Here is a 16,279-nt window from a genome sequence, read left to right as displayed (position 1 = left end):
GGATAAAAAGGCAGGCAAGTGTAGGAGGGCAGTTCTTACTGCCTGGTGCACATGAATGGATTGTACTCATTCTAATATCACAGTATTGGTGGCAAAGTTATAACAATTTTAGCCATGAATCCTTGGAATGTGGGTGTTTCAATTCCCTAGAACTTTGTGATCCTTCTATTTGCTGGCCATACCAAAATCAGGTAATAGTGCAGAAGTAGAGCCAAAATGAATTGGGATTTCAGGATACTTCACCAGAGCTACATTGCAAACCTTGTTTATGTCAAAAGCAAGCAGACCAGGAAAAAACAAGTGATGAAATTGTAACAGTTAAAACACTGGCAGACATTCCAATTTGTTTTCCATATTGCCCTTGTTGGAAAGTGAGTAAGGGGGGAAAAAAGAAAAAAGAAAAAAAAAACCCCAAACATGTACATTGTTAAGGTAAATATATTTTTTTCTCATGTAACCATTAGTGGGCAGTGAGAAAATGCTGTGAGGGAAAGATTTCCAATCTGGAGGTTACTTAGGCTCGGCTTATTTACTTGGACTGACCTCTCTTAGGTCTTTATGAGGGCCCATGTCTCCAACAGTTTGATTGGCAAACAAAGGGATTTTAACAAGATGTTGTGATTTTGTTAAGACAGATGATCATTCTGGCACAATTGATCATTCCCAGGTGCTCTGAGCTGATTCTGCTCCTCTTGTTTTCGGTCACAGAAATAGATCCCTGCACCATTGACCATGGTGGCTGCTCCATGCATGCTGTGTGCACCAAGGTGTCCCCAGGAGAGAGAACCTGTGCTTGCAAGGAGGGCTATGCTGGGGACGGGACACTCTGCATGGGTGAGTGCTCAGGGTGTGTTTTGGGGGCAGCAGAGAAGCAGCATCAATACTAAGAGGGGTTTCAGACTAAAACACCAGTGTTTTGGTCTCAAACGAAAAGATTCCTGCAAGGTTTCTTGCTTTTATGCACATCATGGAGAGGCCCAGAGACAAAGGGAGAGGGCAGTCTTCCACAGTGGTGCTCTGAGTGAAGAATGGAACTAGGGGAAAGCCAGTCCTCTCATATTATTTAAAGTACACCCAGACAGGCTTGGAGTTTTCTGTGTGCAGATTTGTCACAGCTCAGAAACCCACATGTGTCAGAAGTAAACTTGCAGTTGCACCCTATTCCTTTGCTATCACAAGACACTTTCCCAGGAAAGTGTTCCCCAAGCTGGAAAAGTTCTCCCTGTTGCTTTTCCAATACCTCTTTGGACCACCAGTTCCCAGCAGCCTTGAGCAGCCCTCAGCAATAACTTGGCCTTATTGTTTTGCTGCAGAAATTGATCTCTGTCTCGAAAGCAATGGGGGCTGCCACACCAATGCAGAGTGCATCAAAACAGGCCCAAAGAAGGTAAGTGTGTAGGGGGAATGTCAGGGCAACATTATTATGGAAGTTGTCAGGGCTATGTAATTCTCCTAGAGACATTCCTGTCCATTGCAGTGCTCTGCTTTGTGCTTACTCCCTTCCATGTAGAGAAGTTTCCTTGGAAGAGCACAAAAACATTGCTGTTTCCATGAGAGCAGATGTCTTTCCTGGCCAGAGGCTGAAGGCAGTCTTGGGTTATATTTGTTGTGGACACGAGCTTACTTATTCATGGAGACAGAAATGGGTGCTACACCACATGCCTTCTGTCCAGGGCAGCCCTTGTGTGTTTCCTTTATTGGGTCCCAGTTTGAGCCCAAGGCTCTGTTCTCCCTCCAGGTCTCCTGCAACTGCCTGCCTGGTTACAGTGGGGATGGTGTGAGCCACTGCAACCCCATCAACTTGTGTGAACAGGTATGTCTGCATTTGGCTCCTTCCAGAGTGAAGGCCACAGCCTGGAAATGTTCCCTTCTCCCAAGAGTTAACAGCAGGAACAGCGTTAGCCTGTTGGCTGGAGCTGAAATCTTGCATTTCCACATACTGAAGGATTTCCTTGTGTATTTGGTCTCCATTACCTCCTGCAGTCACCTGCAATTCTGTCAGTCACCCAGCATTCCCTCAGGATGGAAAGAGGGACATAGGGTTGGAGGCATATGGGCTTTTTCCTTCGTGTCCATTTCATGTGGGTTATGCTCAAAAGCATCAAAGTGTTCTGTGCTTATGGCATCGCTGCCATGTCAAACTGACCCTCTGAAACAAGGGCTTTGTCATGGACTCTGCATTCCAAAGTGAGGTGTGAAACCCTTCTTTTGTGGAAGGGTTTGGTGCTGGGAAGCCCTTGAGAATCTGGGTTTATTCTAAGGCACTAAATAGGAGGGAGGGATAGTTTCACTGGGCTGGATGGAGTTTACAGCTCCCACATGTAAGCAGCAGTTCAGGTGGTTGGAGAAGCTTCTCCAAGCAGCTTTTTGCTTTCCCTGCCAGAACAATGGAGGCTGCAGCCCCTTTGGGCTCTGCAAGTACACAGGCCCTGGCACTCGGAACTGCTCCTGCTCCTGGTACAGCATTGGAGATGGCTTCACCTGCCGTGGCAAAGTGCATCAGGTGAGAGGCATGTGCTGCACTTCCTGTGTCCCCTGCCCTGCAGCAAATCACTCCCTCCTCACCAGAGGGTGAGCAGGTCTTGGTGTCACATTGACATATATGTGGTGTGAGAGAGGAGACTACTGAGCAAACTCTCCATAAATCCTAGGTGTGTTTGATGTGCCAGCTGTGGGAGAGAATCATGGCAAAGTGACTTTGCTCCAAAGGGAGGGAAGACTCTAGTGCTGTCAGCAACACTGGCCCTACCTCCAGGGGACTGTTTGCTTCATGCCATAAACAAATGGGAGTGGACTTTTTTTTTCCCCAAGGCAACTCACTTCTGCCCAGTGGGATTAGGGCAGGTGTCCCCTGTGGCCATGCCAGGATTTAGGACCCAATCTGGAGGGCTGCAGTCTATGCCCAGTTCTCTTGCCAGTATCATGGCTGTCTTTGGGCAAGCTAGTGACCTTTTCAAGCAGTGGCAAATAAAAGCTTGTGCCCACAGCAGAGCCACGAGAAAAGAGATGGGCTGTGTGTGCCTCTGCTCTCACTGGAAGTCTGTGTGGTGAGGAGAGGGTGTTTGCCTTGCTCTAGGGTATGTCTGCCCTCTGAACAGCATCCCCAGAACTGGCAGTGGCAGCACAGTGAGATTAAAGCAGAGATTTTGTGAAGCACTTGGCATGGGACTGTGTCCCATGAGCACAGGGCAGTTACCCATGAGACAGGTGCTGCAGGACCAGCCAACTTCCATCTTCTGTCCACTCCATCCTGCAGCACTTGTGAATGGTGCAGGCAGAGCTCACTGCAACATCCACGCCATCTGTGCCTGCAGAGCTGTTGAGAGAGGGAGGGAGGGAAGATCACTGTGGTGTGTCAAGAGAGCTGTGTCTCTATGGGGTGGGAGAGTGACCTGGAGAGGAAGGAGCTGGTCTCTGTGCTGGTTGGTGAGGAGCAAGTGGAAGGGATCCTGCTAACACCAGCTGATTCCCTTTGTTTAAGGAGCTCGGAAGGATTCCAGATGCATCCATGTTCTTTAGGATGATACAGGTTGGTGACAGCTTTGTCCTTGTCTCTGTGTAGTAAATCCCACCTAGGGCTTTCTGCAAAGGGTCTTGCTAACTGGAACAATGTTTTCTGCTTCCCTTCCCACAAATGCTCTTCTAACACAGGCAGAAAGCATCAAAGAACTCAGTGGGGCAGGGCCTTTCACTGTCTTCGTCCCACAGACAGATTTCATAGGAAACACCACAGTGGTAAGTGCTCTCCCATGCCAAGCTCTGTTGGGTGTTTGACAGCTCCAGTTGTGGCAATGTCCCCTCTGGGACTCTTCTGCCCATTGGATCAAGGGAAAAGGGCTGCACCATGGAGAGTTAAAGGCATCCTCTGCTCTCCATCAGTGTAAAAGCAGAAGTTTGGAGGCATCTCACTGAGGAGACAACCTGGACAGGGGTGGACATATCTCCTCTTGTAAGGAGACCTTTGTCAGAGATGATGTCTTGTGGGCCTCAGAGGCACTGTGCCAGATCAGTGGTGTGTGGCTTTGGTGTCCATGGTGCTGGTAACAGCAAGGCTCCCATGTATCTGTGACAGACCCCTTACTCCTTCTCAGGAATAAGAGAATGGCAGCTTTTTGGTGTCAGCATAATGGAATATCCTAACCCCATCACTGACTAGTCAAGCTGGTTGAAATTTCCCAAAGCTTTCAAATGATTTTGTGCCTTCAATGTGTTTTGGGGGGACCATCTTCCCTGCAGGGATGAGTCAGAGGGAACTCAGGCAATCCAAGTCTCCCTCTTTGGGGCTGGGGGCCCAGTGTGCAAGGCAAAGTGCCCCAATGTGACCTCACTCCTGTTCTCTGTCTTTAGTTTGAGGAGTGGAAGAGCAGAGGTCTCCTCCGGGACCTGCTTCGCTACCACATGGTGGGCTGCCAGAAGTTGCTCTCCAGTGACCTGGAAGGCCAGGAGTCCCTTACATCTTTATCTGGCCACAAAATAAAGATCACAGTGAACGAGGTAATTCCCTTTGCTGTCCCGTTTGTCAGGATGCCACTTTTTCTGTCATGTGAAGGCACTGTGGTTGTGGCAAGTGACTTGTCTGGGCCCACAGACACTCCCAGGATGGTGCTGTGGCTGGTGCAGGCCTCAGCAGGTCCCCTCTCTCTCAGAATAGCATCACTCTCAATGAGGAAGCCAAAGTGGTCACGAGTGACATCGTGGGTATGAATGGGGTCATTCACTTCATCAACAAGATCCTCATTCCCAGTGACCTGGTGGGCCGTAACATCTCCTCAAAGCTCTCACAGGTAAGGCTGGAGCCATGCCCTGGTGTCAGGGCAGTGGTGAGCTCAGGGAAAGCATCTCTCTCCGAGCAGTGCTGCTTGGACTGCTCTTCTTCCCTGTCCCTTACTGCCTAGGGGTTGTCTGAGGCCACAGATTTGGCTTGTGAAGGTGACAGCATTTGTGGCATAGCCATATTCAGAACATAAGGAGCCTTTTCCACCCCTAGGGAATAGCAGTTCTGAATGTAGGCAGGAGGATCTTCTCCTGTGCCAACCATTACATTCCTTTCCCAGCACAGAGCAGGTTGCAGCATGAGTTTGCCAATGCCTCTCTGTGACTCCTTAAGCAAGCTTTAGGGGCTTATAGAGCCTGCATTTTACAGAATATAACACGTTTTCTGTGCAGCACAGCAGAGTGCTGGAATTCATCCCAGCTCCTGCCAGAGCAGTGTCTATCTAGAATGAATCAGAAAAGTGGTGGCTCCTGCATGCCAGCCCTTTCCAGGCCAAATCATCAGCATGATGGTGACAGAGATAAACTTGTGTTTACCTACTGTAGTTGTTGCCTGTCTGGTTTCTCCCCTGCATTGCTGGTCCTGGGTGCAGACCCCTTGGCATCAGTTGTTTCCTTTCCTCCCCCTGCAGCGGAACATCACAGACGTGGCCGAGGCCTTTGGGTACAGCATTTACAGCAAGCTGCTGCAGGTGAGCCTCTGTCCCTGCTGCTCTGGGGGAGTGCTGTGTGCCTGTGCACGCTCAGCATGGGCTCGGGGCTTTCCCTTTGTGTCCCCGTGCTCTCGGGCAGGACGCGGAGCTGCTGCCGCTGCTCGCTGACCCCGCGCACAGACCCTTCACGCTGCTCTGGCCCACGGACGCCGCCTTCAGCGCCCTCCCGGAGAGCCGGCAGAAGTTCCTGTACCGCAGGGAGCACCGGGACGTGCTGGCCTCCTACCTCAAAGCACACATCATCAGGGACACAAAGGTAAATGTGACAGACAAAGGTAAATGGGACAGCATGCAGGTTTGTAGCTGCCAGGGCCACATGAGGTGCCACTGTCTGCCATGGCTGTGTCAGAGTGACCTTGCCAAATGTTTTGCTGACATAGAACACACACGTATCAGTTGTCTTGAGGAGACCCAAAGCTGTCTGAACATTTGAGGCACCTACAGGAACCTCTGGTGGATGAGCTGAAACCTTCTGTCATCAGCTTCTGGGGAGCTGCAAGGCTCACAAACAGGCTCTTGTGTACAGGGGTAGGAATGAGGAGAGTGTCCAGCTGAGCAAAGCCAGGCCTTGCTTTATCACACTGGCCTCTCACTGTGCAGCAATCTGGGACTAACCCAGCACTGCTGTGCCTCCCACACCAGCTTCAGGGACTGCCACATCATATCCCTCCAAGGCTGGCCACTGACCTCTGTCCTCACCATGGGTTAACATGAACTGCCGGTTTTTCCAGTCTCTCCTTCACATTCTTCTTTTTCCCCTCTTAGATTGCTGCTGGTAACATGCCCCAGGTTGAAACCATACGGACCATGCACGGCTCCACCATCTCATTCAGCTGCAGCAAAACCCATGTGGTGAGTGCTGGTGATTCCAGGTTTGGCTTCCCATGGAGCAAGTGTCCCTGGGCATGGCCACGGGCAGCTGGTGCTTCTGGCAGGGAGTGAACACAGAGCTGGGGTGTTTGCAGGCTGGGACACCCCCTTGCCTGGCTACAGCTGGGCTGTAAAGGGGCACAAGGCGTGGCCAGCTGGCAGGGAAGTACAGAGATGTGTGGTACTTGCACATGTATGTCACAATGACCTGGCTGCAAAGCCAACCCAGCGGTGCCACAACCTTTAGAGAGCATGTGCTGCATGGACAGAGGCCATCCCCAGGATAGGTGGCTGTGAAAAGTGTTAAGTGCGAAGGGTGGTCAAGGATGTGTGCACAGAGATTTTGGAGTTCTTGGGGTGATGAAGAAGCCATGGCAGCCAAAACTGAGCAACTTTTGGGTGGTACAGCCAGGATGTAGGATGTGCCAGAATCACAAGTTGCTTTCTTCCTCTGCTAGGGGGAGATTCTGGTGGGGGATGGCGGTGCCACCATCATCCAGAGACACATGGAGTTCAATGGGGGCATTGCTTATGGCATTGACAGACTGCTGGAGCCACCAGATCTGGGATCTCGGTGCGACGAGTTCACCTTTGTTGAGCTGCAGGTAAGCACCTGTGATGAGGTGAATGAAGATCTGGGCCACCTGTGCAGTCTCGTGCCTGGGAAGAGGGATGTCTGGAGGGCTTGCTGCTCTTCCTTGGCAAATCTCTGAGCAGCCAGGAGAGGCAGCAGCAAGAATTGAGTTGTTGTGAGGTTTCTTTCTCCCCTCCACAGGCATCTACAGACAGCTGCGGACTCTGTGGCTTCGAGCCACCCTGCCCTACTGGCTCCATTCAACGGGTAAAGCTCACACCTTTGTCACCAGGGAGGCCCATTAGGGCACTGATGACAAGATCCATGTGCCTCTCATGTTTTAGCAACAAAATGAAGGCCCACCTGCATGTGGCAAGCCCTTGGCACAGTCACATGGTCCATGCCTTGCCCCAAGTCACGCAGGAGCTGGCCTGCAAAATATGGGGTTCAGTGGTCTTTGCTTGGTCAGTCCTGTGTGGCACAGGGGTCCCTCCAACAGCACTGGAGGTGGCTCTGGATGCTTTATAGCAAAAGAGCTCAGCCTGGGAGTGGCTCAGGGATCCCACGGTGAGCAGCCTTGGGAGACAGTGGCTCTACCCCATTCTCACTGCTGGCTTCTGGCATGTCCCTGAAGTTCCTCTGGGGCTGCATTGTCACCAGCCCCAGCACATCTGGAAGCCTTTGTTACTTGTCATAAAACTGAATGCGTGGCACAAGAAAAGTCAAGGTGAGTTGTGAGTGCCCAGTGTGGCAAACTCTGTGTTCTGCCTGTTTCCTCACAGGGGGAAACCAAACGCTGCTACTATTACGGAAACCAGCTGCTGAGGAACACCTTCCTGTTCCACCGCAACTCCCTGCTGCGGCCGGCGTGGCCGCACCCGCCCTGGGACCCCTTCAGGAGACACTTCTCTTCCAGGGGGCCTCTGAGACGAGGCTGCAGGAGGAGCTGCGTTTCCAGCCAGTGGGTCCCGCAGTGCTGTGCCAACCACTATGGCCGGGACTGTCGGGGTAAGAGCCAGGCCCCGCTGTCCTGCCCAGCCCTGTCCCCTGCGGGCAGGTGGCATTGCTGGTTCAGCACATCCGACATCCATGAGTGTGCCCCCTGGAGAAGGGTGGGAAAAACCCCAGACAGGGAGCCCCAGCCTGTAGAGTGTGCAGGAAGCAATACCGTGGGATTATAACAGGGATTATCACCTTTCCTTGGAGAATTTCTTGTCTCTGTGGGGAGCCCTGGGCACAGGGCTGCTGGGGGTGGCTGTAGACATTTCAGTCACCTCTAGGTGTTGCCAATGCTCAACCATTCCCTGGCATCTGCCCTCTGTGCCATGGACAGCTCTCATGTCCTTGGGAGAGTCTGCTGTTAATGCTGGGCAGGAGAGCACAGACCCAGCATATCACAGGGGCTCTTCCCAGGCTGGAAGCTGTGCCAAATTTGTTCGTCCTGCCCCCATTCCTAAGTTTTCCTGGCATGAGTTATCCCCAGCACTCAGTCCTCAGGCTGCTGAGCTGTCTGTGGTCTGAGCACCCCGTGAGCAGCAGCTCAGGGGCACCTGGTGTGTGGGGTCTGTGGGGGCCAGCGGGTGGCTCCCCTCCAGCACAGGGTCCCTTTGTCACCAGAGCCTCACTAAGGTGCCCCATTTGCAGCATGCCCAGGAGGGCTGGAGGCGCCGTGCAACAACCGTGGGACCTGCGATGACAAAATCAGCGGCTCAGGGATCTGCAACTGCAGCCAGGAGTTCATCGGGACGGGCTGCGAGCTTTGTGCGCCCGGCAGATACGGCCCGGAATGCCGAGGTACAGGGCAGCAGCACACAGGGGCTGTGCAGGGGCTGTGGCACAGGAGGCTGCAGGACAGGGGGAGGTGCTGGGCTGACCCCCTTCAGCCCATGGCTGATAAGACCACAGGGTCAAAGACCCCTCCTTGTTTGTCAAGCACAGCTGAGAGCCCCAGTTTGGGAGAAAATATTTCACTGTACTGTGAACTGTGGGACACAGAAGTTGTGATGAGCCCTGTACAGAAAGAGCATCACCTGGGACGTGCTCAGCAGGGACCTGTGCCCATGTGAAACAAAAGCAAAGTGAGGGAAAAGAGAGTCCTCCATCCTCCCATCCCAAACTGGGCCTCATGGGGTCTCAAGGAATGTTTCAGAGTGAGAAACACATTCCAGAAATGCCCAGAGGAGAGGAGTGATGGGGTATTGTGGGTGCAGAGGGCTTCTCTTCCTCTGTGAAGGGCATGTGTGACAGGGGGCCAGGACTGGCAGGAAGGGATGTGTCAGACTGCTGTGCCCACCCTCACACCTGCTAACAATGCCACATTTCTGCCACGTGGGCTGTCCCAGGGCCTTTCCACCAAGGCATAAATGCTGTGTTTGTTCATTCCTCACAGAGTGCAACTGTACTGAGAACGGCGTGTGCAATGGAGGCCTGCATGGCGACGGCTTCTGCTTCTGTGCCGAGGGCTGGACTGGGGACCGCTGTGAAATCAGACTGGGTGAGGGATGCTCAGCTATTCCTTGGGGCCCACCTGCTATTCCCTGGGACCTGCTGCCACACGGCTGCTTTCCCAGGAGCTGGGTAGTTCAAGCAGCTGTTCAGAAATATCTCCAAAAAGGAGCTCTCAGTTGTGAGGCTCCCAAGATCTGCCACATGCTGTTAAATTTCACAAGGGTTGGGTGGTGAGGAAGAGGTGGAGGAGAAAAGCTCTACTGGATCATGATCCTGAGCTCAAAGATGCTCCAAGAAGCAGTCTGAGGTGAAGATCTGCGGTGTGTTTGATGGAGTAACAAACCTCCGTGTTTGTGCAAGGCACCTGCAGAAGAAAACGGGGGGAGGGAGAGAGGTGGGAGCAGGTGGCCTGGGGCAGAGGCTGCTGGTGGCAGGCGTGCCCGTGTCACAGCCCTGCGGTGACTGTGAGCCGGGTGTGTTCTGGTTTCAGTGGTGACACCCACCTGCTCCCCGCCGTGCCACGCCCAGGCCGCCTGCCGCGCCGGCAACCTCTGCGAGTGCGTCCTGCACTACGAGGGGGACGGGAGAACCTGCTCAGGTACCGCGCTGCGCTGGAGGGTGGGAAGCGGACAGGAGGGCGGGACAGCAAGTGACCGTGTGCCGATGGCCATGTTGGGGTGACAGCTGGCTGGACAGCCAGGCTGACCCCCAGGACATCTCATGAGACGGTTTAGTTAACCCAGGACTTCCCTCCCGCAGTGATCGACATGTGCGGCCAGGACAACGGGGGCTGTGCCAGGCACGCACAGTGCTCACAAACGGGTGTGAACGTGTCCTGCGCCTGCTCCCCCGGCTACAGAGGTGACGGCTACATCTGCGAGCCCATCGACCGCTGTGCCGACGGCAGGAACGGGGACTGCAGCGAGCACGCCCACTGCATCAGCACCGGCCCGGTGAGAGCGGCCCCTAGGGCCGGGGACATCGGCGTGCCTGGGAGAACCGCCCAGAATGGGTGCCCTTGGACAGCCATGGGACAGTGTCCCCCCTACTGCAGTCCCCTGCCCCTCCTCTCGGGTGCCCTCCGGTGCTGCGCTCATCCTGCGGGTGTTTCCCACCAGGCAGGGCCTGTGCTGCTGGGATACTTCTGGGGATGTTATGCTGAGGCCGCTCTTCCACACTCCTCTGTCTAAGGAGCAAAACCTTTGTCACTTGTGTCATACCTGGGCTGTTTTGCGGGCTCCTGGATGGTCCTTCAAGGATAGTGTTGGCCATTTTTGCAGAAGAACCAAAGCTGATCACCACAGACCAGAAGATGGGACTGGGAGTATGGTGTAGCCCAAGAGTCAGGAGCCAAAGCTTAGCTCAAAACAAACAGCACATGCCAAGGACTCGATGTGACATTGCTTGGGTGTGGGGGTAGGACAGACCACGTGGCCTTTCACAGCTCTGTCACAGCCCCAGCAGGCTGTAGAGACATTCTGAAGGCTCAATCCCATCTCCACAAGGATGCAAGGATCCCCAGCTGGCATCTGTGTGTTTGCACTAACATAATTGCCACCCTTCCCTTGTGCTGCAGAACGAGCGGCGCTGTGAGTGCAAGCAGGGCTACGTCGGTGATGGGATCCAGTGCCTGGAAGAGGTCGTGCCCCCCACAGACCGGTGCCTGGAAGACAACGGGCAGTGCCATCGAGAGGCCATCTGCACTGACCTGCACTTCCATGGTGAGTGTGCTCCACCCTGCAGGGCCAGGGATGGTGTTCCATGGAGAGGCCGCATTCCCTCCTCCTTCACCTTTGGCCTGGAGCTCCCCTCAGGAGAGCTGGAGGGTGGGATGGCCAAGGGGACAGGGACTCATCTCTGTAGCTTGGTGTGGTTTTCACATCTCCCTTTTCCCTACCTGTCATATGGGGAGGGCGAGCCATCCTTGTCTGCTCCTGTGTGACACGAGATGACCTCTGGTGGCAGTGGCTCCTGTGTGGAAGTCGAGAAGCTCAGAGGAAGCCTCTCCCTCCCTTGTGCCTTGTCCACGTGCCACTCTCCTTGGCAGCGCTGCCCACGGTCACACAGGGACCCACGTGGCTGCTCAGGGAGGTGGCTCAGTGTGTACTGATGCTCCTGGGCTTTGGTATTTTGCAGATAAGACCATGGGTGTGTTTCACCTGCAGTCACCCCGAAAGAAGTATGACTTCACTTATGAGCAGGCTCAGGCAGCCTGTGCTGCAGAAGGTGCTTCCCTGGCCACATTCCAGCAGCTGGCAGCAGCACAGCAGGTCAGGGCAGGGGTGGCTCTGTCCCCTCGTGGGGCTGGGACAGGCCATGCATCTCTCAGGGCCCAGGCCAGCCCAAGGGTGATATGTGGGTGGGTGGCCTCTCATCCCCTCAGCAAGGCCCTGTTTGCTCTGTCTACATGCATGAAACAAAAGGGCTGGTGGGCTTTGCCAGTCACACTGGGATGGGACTTGTGACCATGCCCAACACTTTGGGTGTTGGGAGTATGTTGGATGAGGCACAGTGGGAAAGTTCATTGAGGTAGAAAACCTGTGACACAGCTATTTTTAATCTAATTGTTGATTTTCCTCTTCTAGATGGGATTCCATCTGTGCTTGGTGGGTTGGCTGGACAATGGCACAGCCGGATACCCCACAGCCTACCCCAACCCCAGCTGCGGGTCCAGCCGTGTGGGCATTGTGGACTACGGCTCCCGAAGCAACCTGAGCGAGACCTGGGATGCGTTCTGCTACCAGGAGAAGGGTGAGTGGTGCCAGCACTTTTCCTGGGGACAGTCCTGTTGGACACAAGAGCTGTGTCAGGGCAGCAGGGAGGAAATAGGTCTGGAGCATGAGGGCAAGCAGGCACACCCCCTCTCCCCATGCTCATGTGCAGAGGGAGTGTGATGAGGGTATCCAGAAATCAAAAGGTGGTTGGTGCAGCCAGCACTGGAGAGTTCAGTCACACCCTGGTGTTCCTTTGCAGATGTGACGTGCACGTGCCGTGATGGGTTTGTGGGAGATGGGTACTGGTGCAGCGGGAAACTGCCCGATGTGCTCGCAGACCAGGAACGCTTCTCCACCTTCTATTCCGTAAGCGATGCTCTCCTGGTTCTGCAGGAGCAGCAAGGCAGAGGGAGGGATCAGCTGGAGCAGGGAGGAGTTGGGGTTTGGTCTGTGGGCAAGGTAGAGGTTGCAGACACAGAGGGGATCTCTTTCCAGGGCTGGGGGGTTCCTGGCTGGGGAAGGTGATGGCTTTGTGCTGCAGCAGTGTGCTGATGGGGAAGATCTCCCATCTCTTCTAGATGTTGCTCAGTTTTGCCAATGACACAGAAGAAGGACTGGATTTTTTCATGTATTTGTCTGATGTCTCTGCTCCCAAAACACTCTTTGCTCCTTTGAATTCTGGCTTTGCAGACAATGAGGTAAGCAAGCAGGGATAAACTATCAGAGCCCCAGAGAAGAGCAGGTGTCACCAAAGCTAGCATGACAGCATGCAATAGTCCGGGGAAGGAGGAGGATTGTGGGTCAGAGAGGACCAGTGGATTGGAGGTCTCCAGTCCAACCATTCCCTCAGAAGAGCCATTTAGGTCAGGATGCTCAGAGCCTTCTCCAGCAGTTTTGACAATCCTAAGGGTGGCAAACCCCCTTTGCTCTGCACAGCCATTCTGTGCCGTGTTATCCCTGAATGGAGCTGCCTGTGGCCATGGAGAGAGTGTGGGCGTGGCTGGGAGGCTGCACAGCAGCAGGGAAAGGGACAGAGCAGTTCATCCATTTCTCACCCCTGTGCACTGGTGCTTATTCAGACACTGACAGGGGAAGAACTGAAGCTCCACGTGTCAACCAGCAATGTCATCCTCTTCAGCTTCAACCTCACAACGGGCACCATCATCCCATCCCAGTCAGGATACGACCTCCATGTATCAGACCTCCCAGCGAGCAACAGTACAGAGCACTCAGTAGGTTTAGCCTTGGCAGAGGGCAAAACAAGCCACAAGTTTTCACCACATCTCTTTTGAGACAGGGAATGATGGGGAGCCTCTCTGGGCAGGTGACATCATCTGTGTCCTGTGCTGTAGGATGCTAAGGGGATCAATGACACGATGGTTGTGGAGTGGGACATCGTAGCTTTCAATGGCATCATTCATGTGATAGCAGAGCCATTGAGGATCCCACCGCCCGTTGTTCACCTTGGCCAGGTGAGTCCAGCATATGAACGGGGGTGACATCAGGCCTGGGGATGATGTGACAGAGTCATCCCAAGAATTGGCCTTGTCCTCTGCTCTCTGGCATGGCTCGTTTTGGGAAGGCTGCTCCCGCTGGGGAGCAGCAGCAGCAGCAGGGGCGGTGCCGTGACGGGGCCGCTGTTTTCGGCACAGGTGAACGGTGCGGCGCAGGGCTCCGTGACCACGGGAACCTTGTCAGCTCTGTCCTTCGCGCTGGCGCTGGCTGCGGGTGCCGGCGCCGCCTACTACTGCGTGAGGAGGCGGCGGCAGCAGGGGCAGTTCGGATACTATCAGGTACGGGCGAGCTGGGGAGCGGGACGGGGAACGAGGGCGGTGGATGCAGCCGGGGGGTCGGGCGGATCGGCCGGGGCAAGTGCGGGGTCCCGGTGGGGGATTCGGGGTCCGGGTGGCTGCACGTGAGGGGCCGGCACGCCAGGGGGCGACAAGGGGCAGAGAGTGTGCGGGGAGTGCCCCGGAGCCGCAGCCTCGCCCACCGCCGCTCCCGTTGCAGGCCGATCTCCGCGGGGACGAGGAGCAGGAGGAGCAGGAGGAGGCGCGGCCCCGGCCGGAGCACTCGGGCCCGCGCGCCGCCAGGCCCCGCCCGCAGCGGCCGCTCGTGGCCATCCCCAACCCGCTGTACGGCGGCCACGCCCCCGACTACGAACTGCTGCACGTGAGCCACGCCCCGCCCCCCCCCCGCCCCTGCCCCGCCCCGCCCCGCCCCGCCTGACGCCGCTGTCTCCCCGCAGGACCCGCCCCTGGCGGACGCCGGCACCGACCCCAGCTGGTTCCCGCAGTGACCCCCGCGCGGCCCCCACCGCGGGAAATAAACAGCTCAGCGCCACCGGCTGTGCCCGCGCCTGCCTCGCCGCCCGGCCTCCCACAGCCCGCCCCGCCGGTACCGGCCGCCCCCAGCAGATGGGAGCTCCAGCCCCTTCTCGCCCGCGCCCAGGGCCTGTCATGGACCCTGAGCCTGCCCAAGCCTCCAGCACCCAGGGCCGTACGGCCCTCAGTGTTCATGTGCAGCATCCCCCGCGTCCGGCCGGGCCTCACTCCTGTGGCCTCACACTGCCCCATGGCCAGGTAGGAGTCACATCAGTCACCCCAAACACCCTTTCCGGGTGGCCCCTGCCTGCAAGGGCAGCACCTGCCCCGTGCTGAAGGCCTCGGCCTCTCTCTGCCCGATGCCCACCCCGGCTTCAGCCCAGGCTGCCTTTGGTCGTGCCCCCAGGGCAGGCAGAGAGAGCGGGTTAGTCAGTTAGTTTCACATGCTGCAGACGTTTATTGAGCTACACACTAGACACAGCACAAAGACAAGTGGCACATGCACCTACTGCAGGTGTTTGATTAGAGCAGCCATGTTAACAGACTGTCTAAGATTGTCTGAGTTGAGAACAAGGCATCTTGAAAGTGTGCAACAGGCTGGCACATGGCACAAACACAAGGCAGTGACACACAAGTGACAGACTGACAGGCCAGCCTGGCACAGCACTGAGGAGGAACATGCAGGAGAAAAGAGTGTGTCTGTGTGTGCGTGTGACTCACTGAGGGTTTCTGACACACACAGTGCCTTTCTCTGAGACACAGGTCCTGGCACAGGGCCCTCCACACCACCCTGATTCCTCTTCCTTGGCTTCCTTGGCTGCCCCACACTGACAGCCCTTACAGCCACCACCACAGCCCAATGCTCACAAGCCCCTGGTGCCTGCCCCTCTGCTCAGTCCCAGCTCCCTCTAAACCCACAGCCCTTACCCATGCTCCAGTCACTCATTCACCTCTGTGCCTGCTCTCTGCCAGGCCCTCCTTTCTCTGTTCACGCTCTCATCTCTGTCACTTCAACACCGACTGTCCCCAAGCAAGCTGGCACTGTCACCGTTGTTGCCATCTGCAAATGGTGCAGCAGAGAGGAGAAGGAAGACCAAGGCAACCACTCTCACCACCCTTCATCCCACAGCCATCACTTCCCCCACACCAACCAGCCTTCTGAGGGCATGAGCTCCTGTCTCTTAGGGCCAAGCAGTATCAGTGGCACAAACTCCCAACACCCCCTCTCCATCTCACCTGCCCTCTACCCCTCCCCAACACCCTGCATTGTCCTGGGGTAGTCTGAAGCCTAGACAGGACCAGCAAGGCCCTGAGCCAGGTGCAGAGCCACTTTCTGCACCTCCCATCCTAAATCAGCTCTCACCTTCCTGGGCCTCCTGACAGTCACTCTTGCCCCATCCTATAGACTCTGGTATCACTATTAGCATCTCTTTGCTCTTCTTCCCCCTGAGGAGGCACCACAGGGCTTTGCCTGGCCACGCTCCCCACAGCACTTCACACTCACCCACTCCCCAACCATCCTCACCTGCCCCTCCAGCTGCCTTAGGCCACAGTGAACACAGGTGGGAGGTCACCATCTCTGCTGCTAACCCTGCACCTTCCCTGAGGCAGCTCACAGCAGACCACACCATATCAATTGCCAAAGTACTTATGTCACGTGGCACCAACCCCAAAAATACCAACTGTGCACAGCCTTAAACTTTCTCAAAAACCAGCCATGTCCCCAAATACTAATTGTGAGACCCTGTGACCTACTCCCAACAGCCAAGGCTTGCACATCCTGGCCAGTGATCCACCAGAGGCCCCAGCTCGACAGACTAGGCTGGTGGGGAGCAGGATGGGGCTGAGGGCCGCTGGACAGGT

The 16,279-nt window shown here is 55.6% G+C and overlaps 1 protein-coding gene across 4 annotated transcripts in view; it reads left to right on the top strand.

Moving 5' to 3' along the window:
* The window catches only part of STAB1 (stabilin 1), a 53,814-nt gene extending 38,181 nt beyond the window's left edge, over positions 1-15,633 (top strand). For 2 of the 4 annotated variants that reach the window (XM_015640947.2, XM_015640948.3), the window contains exons 43-70: positions 709-834; positions 1,314-1,387; positions 1,739-1,813; positions 2,384-2,503; positions 3,482-3,529; positions 3,652-3,735; positions 4,348-4,494; positions 4,647-4,784; positions 5,406-5,465; positions 5,566-5,742; positions 6,252-6,338; positions 6,815-6,961; positions 7,132-7,197; positions 7,713-7,938; positions 8,575-8,724; positions 9,320-9,424; positions 9,869-9,976; positions 10,138-10,331; positions 10,955-11,099; positions 11,515-11,648; positions 11,964-12,129; positions 12,352-12,458; positions 12,671-12,790; positions 13,172-13,324; positions 13,445-13,564; positions 13,745-13,885; positions 14,103-14,264; positions 14,341-15,633. In XM_015640947.2, coding sequence (XP_015496433.1) covers positions 709-834; positions 1,314-1,387; positions 1,739-1,813; positions 2,384-2,503; positions 3,482-3,529; positions 3,652-3,735; positions 4,348-4,494; positions 4,647-4,784; positions 5,406-5,465; positions 5,566-5,742; positions 6,252-6,338; positions 6,815-6,961; positions 7,132-7,197; positions 7,713-7,938; positions 8,575-8,724; positions 9,320-9,424; positions 9,869-9,976; positions 10,138-10,331; positions 10,955-11,099; positions 11,515-11,648; positions 11,964-12,129; positions 12,352-12,458; positions 12,671-12,790; positions 13,172-13,324; positions 13,445-13,564; positions 13,745-13,885; positions 14,103-14,264; positions 14,341-14,391 — 3,431 coding nt within the window. In that variant the 3' untranslated portion in view covers positions 14,392-15,633. Of the gene's footprint in view, positions 1-708; positions 835-1,313; positions 1,388-1,738; positions 1,814-2,383; positions 2,504-3,481; positions 3,530-3,651; positions 3,736-4,347; positions 4,495-4,646; positions 4,785-5,405; positions 5,466-5,565; positions 5,743-6,251; positions 6,339-6,814; positions 6,962-7,131; positions 7,198-7,712; positions 7,939-8,574; positions 8,725-9,319; positions 9,425-9,868; positions 9,977-10,137; positions 10,332-10,954; positions 11,100-11,514; positions 11,649-11,963; positions 12,130-12,351; positions 12,459-12,670; positions 12,791-13,171; positions 13,325-13,389; positions 13,565-13,744; positions 13,886-14,102; positions 14,265-14,340 lie in introns of those variants that run through there. The other 2 variants (XM_033517587.1, XM_033517588.1) reach the window with 2 other exon arrangements.
* Positions 15,634-16,279: the final 646 nt, after the last annotated feature.

This window comes from Parus major, chromosome 12 (genome assembly GCF_001522545.3).
Source record: "Parus major isolate Abel chromosome 12, Parus_major1.1, whole genome shotgun sequence".
Taxonomy (NCBI): domain Eukaryota; kingdom Metazoa; phylum Chordata; class Aves; order Passeriformes; family Paridae; genus Parus; species Parus major.
The sequence above is the reverse complement of the archived record's forward strand: the minus strand, read 5'-3'. Positions and strand labels throughout refer to the sequence as shown.